Below are 12,675 nucleotides of genomic sequence, written 5' to 3'. Positions count from 1 at the left end.
AACGTTTGGAGGTTTGTGTTTGGAGTGCCCCCATAGACTTTGCTGTGTCTGTGTCTTTCTTCATCTTTTCGAGCGCTTCGTCTACCTTTGGCCCAAAGAGTGTTTCCTGGTCAAAGGGGTGATTGAGTATGGATGCCTGGACTTCAGGTTTGAACCCTGAGATCCTGAGCCAGGCGTGTCGACGAAGCAGGACACTGGTATTTATGGCCCTAGAAGCAGTGTCGGCTGCATCGAGGGCACACTTAATGGAGGTGTTTGTGATTAGTTTACCCTCCTGTATGAGGTCATGAGCCTTGTGCTTGTATTTTTCTGGAAGGTGCTGCATAAGAGCCTCTAGTTCGTCATAGTGTGCTCTATCATATTGCGCAAGCAGTGCTTGTGTGTTTGCAATGCGCCACATGTTTGCAGCTTGGGAGGTGGTGCGTTTACCAGACGCGTCCAGAAGTTTAGATTCTTTGTCTGGCGGTGGGGCATCTCCTGAGGATTGGGAGTTAGCCCGCTTTCTAGCTGTGGAGACAACTAGGGAATCTAGGGGAGCAGGGCCCTTGATGTAAGCAGGGTCTGTGGGTGCCGCCTTGTACTTCTTCTCTATTCTAGGGTTCAGTACTCTGGCTCTGACAGGGTCTTTGAACACCTCTGTAGCGTGCTTGGTGACACCCTTAAGCATGGGTAAAATGGAAGTAGATTTGTCTTGTATATCAAATGTATCCAGTAGGAAGTCTTCTTCTACTGGTTCACTGTGCATGTCCACCCCATGGTAGTGTGCTGCTCTCTGCACTAAATGATGAAACCCTAAGGAGTCCTCTGGAGGAGACGGCCTTGATGGGTATAGGTCGTCCTGAGGTACATTGGGTATATCAGGGTTATTGTAATCCTCCCATGGATCTGGGGTCCCTGGTGGAGTGGGATCCATTGGGGCGTCCGCCGGGTAATTGTCCGGATCCCCATCATCCGGATCTGGGGATGGGGCCGGATCGTAGTGAGGTAAAGGTGGCGGAGACCTGTGAGGTGGAGGCGGTGGAGGAGGTGGAGTGGGTAGGGGAGGCGGTGGTGGGGAGGGCACTCTGAGGGGAGAAGTAGCAGAGTCCTTCCTTTTGGGTGGAGGAGGAGGAGCCGGAGCATCAAGGCGTCTTTTCTTGGTAGTTAAAGTCAAAAGCCCAGTCTTTGGATCTTTGGACAAAGTCTTTTGTAAAGGGTCTGGTGTAAACAGAGCCAACGGTGTCGAGTCGTCTGTCGGCACCGGTGATTTCGGAACCGGGGGTTTCGATGGTTTGTGTGCGCCATGCTTTTTTGAGGTCTCCGGGTGTTTCGGCGTCGAATGATGTTTCGGCGCCGGAGCGTCGGTGCCGACAGATTTGTGTTTGTGTTTGGTCGGCACCGGGTGTCCAGGCTTCGGCACCGGTGGTTTCGGAGTCGAGCTGGATTTTGCAGTCTTCGGTGCCGGATGCTGTTTTTCGGCACCGGGTGTCGGCTGGCTCGATCCCGAGCTGCCATGAGACTTTGGGTGCTTCGACACCGGGCCCGAAGGTGGGGTGATCGAAGTTTTGGTTTTGGTTTTGCCCAGGCCGGCAGGCGAGGGAGTAACCTGAGTCTCTTTGGTTTTCGGCGCGGGGGTGGGAGGGGGCATAGTACTCACGGCCCGCTGCGCTGGTGTAACGTCCTCCACGTCGGAGTCGTCGGCCTCGGAAGCGCTGACGACGTCTTCCTCCTGCTCGGTGTGTGTTTGCCCCGAAGCTTCGGCGTCGTCTCCGAAGATGTCCGGTGGAGCTGCCGAGGATGAGTGCGCCATGGTGCGTCGAGCTCTTCGATCTCGGATGGTCTTCTTCGATCGAAAAGACTTGCAGGCGGGGCAGTCTCTAGCCTCGTGTTCCGGAGAGAGGCAAAGGTTACACACCTGATGGAGGTCGGTGTGGGGAAATTTAGACCCACATTTTGGGCACTTTTTGAACGGAGTCCTTTCCATCGGCCGGGACCGGAGTCGCGGAGGGCCCGAAGGCCGGTGTCGATGTACGGGATGGAGAAAAGTGCCGCTTCGAGAGATGAAGATGATGAAGGAACTCGAAGAATCGAGGATTTTCCGTCGAGGCTGGAACCGTTGAAGTTCGAAGCCGGAGCACGAAGTATCACATCCGAGCCCGATGGCGGAAAAAAACAATCTGAGGATGGAGCCAAAGCCCATGCGCAGTACGGACCGAAGGAGGAGTCACCAAACTCGTGACTTCCAAAGACTGTCCAAGAAGAAAAACAAACTGCAAACATCCGGGCCCAACACCAGATGGCGACCTATGCTAAGTGTACAATCTGCAGCTCATATGCCTCGAACATAAATTTTAAAAAAGCTTATAAAACCATATAATAAATTAGTAAAAAGAAATTATTTTTTCAACATTACATTTATTTCTATTTATAACAATTTCAAATTAGTTAATTTAACATTATTTCCTATGTGGTTTATATTAATCATCTCGATTATTTTCTATGGGAGGGTTTTGCAGTATCAGTGGTTGGTCATCAAAGCTGCCAAGGTTCAGATTGTATATGTGTGACATTTTCATAATTTCAGTGCAATTATGAGTGACATTCCACGACTATGAGTGACACTTTCTGCGAACAGTGTAATGTCACCCACACTTAGTAGTATAACGGCACAGCCCAAAGCCTAGATCGGCCACCTGTTGCCGGGCGGGTGGCAAAGGGAACAATACATTAAACAGAGATTCCCTGCCTTAGCCAGCCTGCACCGACCTCTTGGCTCCTCCATGGCTGGCAATCAATCAAATAAATGGCATACATAGCTGCCATAGTTTCAGCGAGTGACATTCAATGACTAAATGTGTAACATACATTTTCCTGCAACCAAAATCATGCAATGAAGTCCATGAAAACAGACGAACATCATAAATAACACCCATTTGAGCAACAAGAAACTCGAACTCTGCAGCAGGCAGTGCTTTAAATGGGCCGGTACTCACCGGTACGGCGTACCGCCACTTTTAATTTTTCGCCCTTTGAGTACCGGAACTTTTCCGTCGCCAAGGACAGTACCGGTACTCAGGGGAAAGTCAGGCAGTGCAGGCTCCATGGCACTGGAGACTGTGCTGCGCAGAAAGTGCTCTGCTCGGCTGCTGCCGAAAAAGAGAAGGCAGAATGGAGGGAGGGGCAGTGTATGCCTCTGAATGGAGCCGCTGCTGAGCAATCCAGCAGCGGCTCATTAGCATCACTTAAGGGCTGTTTAGGGTTGTGAATGCCCTGCGGCCCTCTGTGAATAAAAGTGAAGGGTCCAATCAGACCCTGCCCAGTCAATCACACTGTAGGTGTGGGACTCTGAGCCTATCCCCTACCCCACAAATCTAATAACAGCGTGACTCCCGAGATGAATGCACCTCTCAGCACGAGTCTGGGGAGGGGGGGAACGGTATTACACGCTACCCAGCATCAGATTGGTAAGGCGGACATTGGGCGATGGGATGGTGCCTAAGGGTCTCTCTGCTTTTCTTCCTTGCTCCCTGTCCAGGCTAGCGCTCTGAGGCTATAATTTGCTGGGAAAGGGGGAGAGTTAGTGAATTGGACTTGCTGTGTGCCTGTTGTTAGCACCTTCGCTCCAGTGTCTTTCAGGCCTTGGTGGGGGGTTTATGTTTGCATAGGCTGTGAGACATCTTTCCCAGATAGGAAAATTGAGAGGATGTAATGTTAGGGCCGGTCAGAGCTGCCTAACAAGGATCTATGAAAATAGGTTTGAGTCCAAGCTTCAGCTCAACATCCTGTGATTCTGAGCAAATGACTTAATTGTCCTAGGCCTAAAACAAAAATTAATGTGACTTTCTGTAATGTAACTGGTGCTCATGTAATCTCTGCCCTTGTGTGTCTGCTATGTTTGTGTGTTTGCCTGCATTTGTATGCCTGTTTTTGTAAGAAAAAAGTGAGAGAGAGAGAGAGAGAGAATCAAGACACTCTCAGGAGGTATTTTAAAGAAAATGGGTGGCACTTTGTGTGTACATGTCTGCTCGGCGACAAAGATTCATAAATAACGAAAAAAAGGTAGGTGGGTGGGTGAGTGAGCAAGGGTGGATGTATGGATGGATGAATAGATGGATGGATGAGTGAAAGCATGAATGAGTGAAAGCGTGAATGGGTGAAAGAGGGTGGATGATTGGCTAAAAGGGCGGATGATGGGTGGATAAGTGAAAGACTGGATGGATGAATGAAAGGGTGGATGATGGATGAGTGAAAGGAGGGACTGAGTGAAAGGGTGGATGATATGAAAAGGTGGATGGAATAAGAGTGAAAGGGTTGATGGATGGATGAGCGAATGGATTGATGGATGAGGGAAAAGGTGGATAAAGTGATGGATGAGTGAAAGGATGAATGGATAGGTTTGGAGATGGATGGATAGGTTTGGATATGAAGGGTGGATAGACGGAATGGTGAAAAGCTGAATGATTGATGAAAGACTGAATAGACAATAGAATGTAAAGGTTAAATGGTGGACATCAGCAGGTAAATGGTAGGATGAAAGGATGAAAGGATAGATCGATGGAAGAGACAAGAGATTTCTTCTGGGGAGGGTCATGATTGTTTGCTTCATTTACTTGGTGCCATAAGATCTTTTGTTCGAAGTGGGGGTATTTTCAGTTTCTTCCTACTCGCATTCTCAAAAATATATAGTATTGTGCCAAACAGAAATTAACAGTATGACATTAAAAAGGTGCAACTATTGCAACAACAAAAAAAAAGGAAATGTTAACATATTTTGGCATTTCTCTTTCATTTTGTGTAATAAGTCAACTTGCTTTGTTTATATAAACACATTTCTCATGTGTTTTGGTATGTGCTGCAACTACTATAGAAGTCGTTAAGTATCATCATGTCTGGCCTTAAGCCCCGCCCCTAGCCCCGCCCCCTCACTACACCTGTAGCTCATTTTAATGAGTACCTGCACTTATTTTTTCCCATTTAAAGCACTGGCAGCAGGTGCTTTTAAACTTATTTCTAGATAATCAGCACCTTATACCCCAACCTCAGCTCCAGGTGCAGCTGAATCACAAGTAGCAAAGGGATCTCTATGACAAAAGCAGCAACCCACTGAGCTATCCACACAAAAGGCAGTTCTGGAATATGCTGGTATTCTTTCTTTGCAACAGCTGTCTTGAGAACAGTGCGTTTTGTAGACAGTAAACGCCTTCTCCCTCCATGACCCGATTATTAGGCTCGCTGACGAGGAAAACTAAGTGCTAGCACAAATCAATATTAATGAATTGTATGGTAGAAAAGGGGTGAGATGTTCTTGGAATGCTTCAACATACATAATGTGCACGACGATGCCACAAATGCTGTGATGTGCGCCTGCTCCTGCGAAGGTACCTTGCTGGTAGATAGTGATTTGAAACAGTGACAGGCAAATGTAAGGGGGTGGGGAGTTTCTGACACACCACAATATGCCCCCAAAGTGACTTGTAGTGACTGCCTAAGACGACGATTGTTAAAGAAAAATTAACAATCGTTGTGTCACGTCGTTGGTGAGACATTACAATGTAATCATAGTTACATTAAACATTATATTATAAAGTCTAACAGTGCCTTCTGGGTATTCTCTGTATACAAGCGAAGGTAACCCTATGCATGGGAGCAACACATCCGAATACCACCAATGCATGGACAACTCAAGACCGGGAAAGTTGTGACCCAGTAATAGGGTGAAGAAAAGCAATATTTCTCACCAATTAAACTATGCAGCAATCCTATTATCCCATCCCTGACGGTCTGTTGAACAATTTACACAAATGTGTATTGTTAATTACTATTCCTGGTTACAAGCAGAGAGAACATCTCTAATCCGCCTAAACTGAGACGGACCAACCATTCTGGGTAGAGAAACAAAGCAATCAACAGTAGAAACCGTGAGACTCCATCCCAAAAAATGAGTTAAACAGAAGCTTGCAATCTTCAGTTCAGGTGAGCAAGCCTCTAGGAAGAAAAAGATTTGTGACAAGCCTGTGTCTCTGAGCCCCCAGTGTGCTTTGTCTGGCAAGTGGGAGATTCTGCCCCAGTTCTACTAGCAATTCAGCGACACAGGCTAGAGGGTAAAATCCATATTGTCAACACGCACTCTCCCATATTATCACATCAGCCTCTTCTCTTTCACCTCCGTGGGATGACGCCTGGAGTAATGGGTGCAGGGGATTCGGTGCCTTAATGTTACTGGCGTGAGTGAAGGTTAAGGTGAATTCATTCAAATAGATGGATAAAAGGTTTGCCAACTACAAAATCTCCCCCGAAAAACATTTGCTTCTATTAATGTTGTAAACAGTAAGAAAAGGGCAAAACCCAGAGGGATCCTTACCTAGTCCTTTCTGAGGTGCAGGTGACCTGAATTCCATGAGGTAATTCAAATATGGCTTTTCACCCATGATCTCATAGTAACGGATGTTCCCGTCGCCCTGAAATATCAGACACAACAAAAAAATTATAATTAGGAATGAGGCAAAGAACTGTCATTTTAGAAAATTCTCAATAAACCTTAAAGTATGCAGCAAACAAATACAGAACTTAGGCAAGAAATGGAATAGCTTCTGAGCTAAGAGATGGAACACACAGACTTAAAGGTCAGAACCCACACCGCGAGCGAAGAATAAGACATGCAGGGCTAAGAGGAGGAACATATGTCGAGCTAAGGCGTGGTACCCATGCTGGGTAAACTGTTAGGACACATACTGAGGCAATAGAAGGCACACACTGAGCTAAAACATGGAGCGTATGCTGAGCTATGCGATGGAGCATGCACTGAGCTAAGAGTTGGAATATATGCTCGGCTAAGAGGTAGAACATGGCGGTGCATACTGTGAACCAAGGGGTGAAGGTATGAACCAGGAGATGGCATACTGAGCTTTGAGACAGACCACACTAAGGTAAGAGATAGTACATAATAAATATTCATGGTTGGAAAACCTTTTGAGCTAAGAAGTGGATCAGACATACGAGCTTAGGGGCTGAACAAGAGCAGAGCTAATTGTCGGAGCATGCACCGAGCAGAAGGTACTATTAGGAACTCTGCCTGCCCATAAGCATGGCATATCTGCGGACATTCCTGCAGGAATGCTGTCACGAACTCAACACTCTGCTAAGACATGACTGTGCTACTGCCCACAATGTCCAAGTTCTTTAAATCTGTATTGTTTAAACCTCCTAGGGACTTGTACCCACTTGTTATCAATTCTTCTTTCTATTCCAGTGGTTTGGTCCTTGTTTGCACCATCAGGAGCCTGGCGAAATATGACAAGCAGCAGGGAAGGGAACGGAAGAACCCAGACCCGGTCATCTGGTCCATTAAGCAGCCTTTGCACAATACCCAGGCACAGCAACCCACATGAACCTGGCACTTGAAGATGTGCCTAACCAAACATGTTCTCATTTGATTGATGTCTTGCCCGTGTACAACTACTATTGGAGGCACGCATGACACAGGGCCAGTGATTGGGCTAGTAGGATGTGGCTCAGGGAACTGTTGATCTTGAGGTACATTTTAATCATCAGTGGTTATTACCCGATGTCTAACGTTTCTCCTGACCTTTCAATAAGTTGGGAAACTGGACTTTAATGGTGTAAAAGTACACACGTAGATTCGCGGTAATGAGTTGTGACATTATATAGGAGGCATGTAGGTATTACTTCTTTGATTGCGTTAGTATCTATTCTATAGATTTATGGTTGCTAACTTCATTAAATGTCCCAGGTTTCATAAAGGCAACTTTGTGCCTCACTTGAAAAAGAAGGGAAAAAAGCATGAAGTAACTCTTTCACATTCCTTGCTTCATAGCATGAGCAGGATGCTCTGATCTCTGTTAAGAATCTTATGTGGCGCTCTACTGCAAAGTGATGACTGCTGAGATATCTTTCACACCTTAGCAAGGTTATCATCCCAGTAGCAAGCACCAGAGGTCTGCATATGACTTTCAAGAGCTGGTCACAGAGACACAAAGGAAAGACACCTTTTCTTTATTGAACTCTAAAGTTCAAATATTATGGCATTGTTTTTAATCTTTTAGAGGAGCAAACAATGTGTAGGATGACTACTATCATAGGGCCCACTTGTTTAGAACAAAATACTCCTTCTAAATGGGGATCCCTCTCAGTGTCTCTTACCAGTCCATTATAGCGCCATAATTATTGAACATATGAATCCAGTACAGAAAAAGGATTGTTACTTACCCTATAAGCATATGTTTGTTGCATGTAGTGCTGTAGATTCACATGCTCTGCATACTCTTGCCATTTCATGTTGGGCTCAAACGATTGCAAATTGTTTTTCCTCAAAGAAGTCTTTTTCGAGTCATGGGGTTTCAGTGGCTCTTCCTTTGGTCGTAGATGCACATAGGCCACAGCTCCAGTGTTAGACTGTTTTTCACCCGGCAGGTGAGAGTAGGTTTGGAGTAGTGAGTATAAAAGAATAGCGACAATTTATGAAGGGCGAGAATCATGTAAAGTGAAATATATCTGTACCAAACACTGGCTTCCGGGGAGGAGCGGGGGGGGGGGGCACATGTGAATCTACAGCACTACTTGAAACGAACAGATGCATACAGGGTAAAGAACATAATCCGTTCATAGCAATAAATAAAATATTCTGTTTGGATGGTACAGAGGATCTGAAATATGGTACGGAGGACAATGTGAACTAAGTTAGCTTGCTGAAAAGGTCTTTATACTGTTGAATATTTGGTTTGCATTGTCAGATGTGGCTATCTGTTTTATACAGAAAAGAATGTCAAAACAATGATTAGTAGATACAGACTGATGTTAGGAATAGGTCCAAACATTAGCATTGAAAATACTCCCGCACTTTTTGGCTGATTGTGGCACCTCTACTCATGTACTTGCCTGCACAATGTGGTCTAGGTAAGGCCTAGTTAGGGGTTAGAACAACTTATACCTGCAGTTGATTTAATCAAACTTTGGCAAGGCGTTCATCATTACGGTCCATTCACTGTATCCTAAACACATGTTTCAAAACATTGTTTTGAATTTCCTTACTTGGTTCCATGCTCACAGTGTGGGAATTGGTCAGGGCCTCTGTGGGGGCAAATGTCAGCATCTTTTTTAAAGACCTTGAAACTTTTATTAGTTTCATTCTGAACCCTGTGGTGTAACAACATTCACTAATTCTGAGTAGTATCACATCTTCATTGGACAGTATAAGAAAGTTGCAGATTGCAACCACCTTTCTCAACCTCATGGCAAAGTTATCCATTAATTCATTGGTGCCTGTCATGTGTGGGTGAAAATGCATCATTCATAATTAATGTTCCTCTGAGGGTCAAACCATTTAGCAGGCCTTTGAAGGCATTACTGATATTGGGATGAAATTTCACCAGCAAACCCTCAAAATCGGCTTTCACCAGTTCAAGTGCAGATCTCTGGTCTGTTATCAGTGGGATCCCTGTATTTGGGTCAAAGGTCCACTTGGATGTTCACCATCTGAAAAGGGTGGGAGTAGGCAAAGCAGTCGCTGGGGGCCTTTCATTTTCAGACATGCTCACCACCAAAGGTATCTAAGACACACTCAGGTGAGTGCACGAAGTCTTGTGGCATACTTCTACTGTTCACTAGCTACCTTAATTGCCCATTAGCCGTCTGCTACAAGATGATAAACCTGCTACAAAATGGCAGCCAACCATGTGCCTTGTTGAGGAGGTCTTTAAATACACATCTACATCAGCCGACGATGTCTCCCTGTACCCAGCCAATACAAGATTAATGGCAGCATGACTTTGGTCTGGCCATCAGGCAAAGAGGTGTAAATATTTTCTTCTAAAGAAGGGGAACAATTATTTAACCCTTATTCAAAGTCCATAAATCCACACAAATTAGATTCCTACTTCTTTTTAGTTCCTTATTATATCTTAAGGACTCAATTTTTCACAAAGTTCGTATAAAAATGAATACCCAGTTCTTGAAGTTACATGAACACATTGTCTACAGCTCCAGTGTTTCATCAAACTACTATTGATGTAGTCATTGTAGCTTCTGTATTTAGTGATGAATCTAATACTGCCAGTATCAGTTTCTTTCTTTCAGGTTTATCTTTCAATAGCTCTAATCTGGATGACCTACTAAAGTTTTAGCATTTAACAGTGTATTTCCATAAAAGTAGGCCTATTTCCTTAAATCTCTTTGTCATGTTCGGTTTCTAAGCTGCAATTCCTTTTGGCCTTTATTAGTTCCCCATAAAGGATATCCTCCCTCTGTTTTCTTGGGTGTCTAGATTGTGCATTGACAACCATATTCACATAGATATGTGTTCAAAAGATCTTTGACAATAACGTCTTACTGTCTACATACAGTTCCACATTTAAAAAGACAATCCTTTTTGTAGTCAAACTCAAAACTCAGTCTCACATTATAGGTGTAACATATTTGTGATATATTTTCAATTCCATAATAGTATCATTCCCTATTATTAGGATATCATCTATATAGTCACCCCAATAGACTACTGTACTGGAGCGGTACGGAGGACCGGCCAAGGAACGTTCCCTCTCATACAAGCCAGTGAAGAGATTAGAATAATTGGGAGCAAACTTGGAACCCGTGGCAGTCCTACATATTTGGTGGTACAAATAATTTTGTCACAGAAATTAATCCAGCACAAACTTAGTCAGATCTAATATCATTGAGTGTTTTAGGTAAGATGCTGCTCTCATAACAGGCCCAATTTAATTGGCTACATACCCTTCTTCTCATGATCAATACTTGTGTACAGACTTGCAACATCCATGGTTACCAACATATAATCATCTTTGACATTTTTTTTATACCAGATGATGCCTCTATCTCTACTCTGATTGATGACTAACCTTAGATATAGTCTCCAAATTGTTTTTAGTTTCATCTTATGAGTATGTCTGCTTTAGTTTCAAGGTCATCCATATGCCTAGAAGGTGTTAAGCTCAATCCCTTGCTAGGCAAGCTAGTGTCTGCCGTAGATAATACCCAGTTGGAAAGATTAGGAATTATAGTATTATTTATCTCATTATTTCCTTCTTGCTTTGAGACAGAATTTTACTCTATTCTTCTGTGTGACATCTTGTTGTGAACAGATTGGCCCCTCCTCTTTTTCCTCTCTGTATCTAATCCTCCAAACCAGTCTCTTTTTCTTTTTCGGTGGTTCTCGATTCCCACAATCCCATCATCCTTAACTCATCTAAAAAATGCACAGGGTTTCTCCCTTTTGCTTGTCTGGTTTTTGTAGTACCTTCTGAATCAAAGACTTTGTTGCATGTTTCAATATTTGAAGCTTTACTGGTGCTATTTGTTACACCCATCTGTGCCAAATTTGCGCTATTGGCACCTATCACTTTCTTGACAGTAGTGTCATAATTTTTAGAATATCTGTAGACCCTCCCTGACTGATGGGTTCTTTTGCACACCCCAGCCCAGCCTCCCAAGAACGTTTGATTTCTTTCTATTACTCATTTCTTGTTGGTATTTATACATTATGCTGTCTAAAGTCTAAATGTTCTCATTAGTTTTCTTGGGTCAATTTAGGTGTTCAATTTCTTTTTTAATCACCTCAATCTCCATATTTAACATGTTTCTTTGAGATGCTGCTAGATGTACTAAAACACTTAGCTTTATTACTCATTCAATTTGTGTTTTTCAGCCCTCTTCTAGTCTAGATCTTCCACATCCAGGAATATGTTAATTCTTATCCCCTTGAAATGCGGTTTACTTCCAGGTATTTTTTAAGTGCCACAGAGGTGTAGTGAATCCCGCATCCCCACAGGCAAAATATTAAGCATTTGTGGGAATCGGCAGACCAGCATTCTTCTTTCATTACTCATCATGCAACTTTACCTCCGTTGAAACATACATTTAGAAACGTGGTAGCAATGGGTCTGTCGCTGTATTAAAAAACACAATTTACCAGTATTTAACTGGCTTTTAAGTAAATTTCCCTTTAAATTCCAAAACTGCCTAATTATAACAGAACTGGTCTCTCAAAATGTATTTTTGTAGGTAGTCAAGCAGAAGCTAAAGTACCTCCCCAGTGCGCCTCCTGTTCCTTCTCTTTCTTTACAACCATTTGTAATCGAATGAGGGGCAACAGGAAACTTAGAGGAAAACGACTAAAGAGGGAGTAAGGTTCAGCATGTGTGCTGTACAATGCGACTGATGCAATCTTTTCAAAGCCCCACCACATAGCTTGCCAATCAATCTGGGAGCCCCAATTGGAAGGTAGCAATCGGCTTGATTTCAAAACTTCTTTTTTATGTCTATCCAACTCCTTACTTTCTGTTGTGATTGTAAATCTTCCGTGATATACAGTCTCCTTTTTGTGTTGTTTGCCACAGACAGGGAAAATTGTTAGGTAGATAGTCGGGGACTTACTTTATGCCCTAGACTCCAGCTCAGTCTTGCATCTTCTGGGATTTCATAACCCAACAAGTAGTCAGTCACTCAGTCAAAATGAGAAACACAACCTTCTTCTTGAATGGGTCTGACACAGGAGAAGAGATTTTCTTATGCACATATGTGGGGATGGAAAGGTCGCTCAGTGGGTTCTGACACCATCACAGAAGTAGTGCATGCACAGTAATTGCTTAAGTAGGACACTGCTGTGAAGCTCATTCCATGATCCAGTCATTTGTTCAATTTTAACTGGTCTATTAGATGGAATCG

At 43.8% G+C, this 12,675-nt stretch overlaps 1 protein-coding gene across 5 annotated transcripts in view; it reads right to left on the bottom strand.

Annotated features, from left to right (window-relative positions):
• CORO2B (coronin 2B) overlaps positions 1 to 12,675 on the bottom strand; it is a 328,857-nt gene that overhangs the window by 31,403 nt on the left and 284,779 nt on the right. For 4 of the 5 annotated variants that reach the window (XM_085644643.1, XM_085644638.1, XM_085644640.1 and 1 more), the window contains one exon: positions 6,345 to 6,437. In XM_085644643.1, coding sequence (XP_085500769.1) covers positions 6,345 to 6,437 — 93 coding nt within the window. Of the gene's footprint in view, positions 1 to 6,340; positions 6,438 to 12,675 lie in introns of all 5 variants that reach the window. The other variant, XM_085644639.1, reaches the window with a different exon arrangement.

This window comes from Triturus cristatus, chromosome 3_1 (genome assembly GCF_964204655.1).
Source record: "Triturus cristatus chromosome 3_1, aTriCri1.1, whole genome shotgun sequence".
NCBI lineage: Eukaryota > Metazoa > Chordata > Amphibia > Caudata > Salamandridae > Triturus > Triturus cristatus.
Note: the sequence above shows the minus strand (reverse complement) of the source record. Positions and strands in the feature narration are given on the sequence as shown.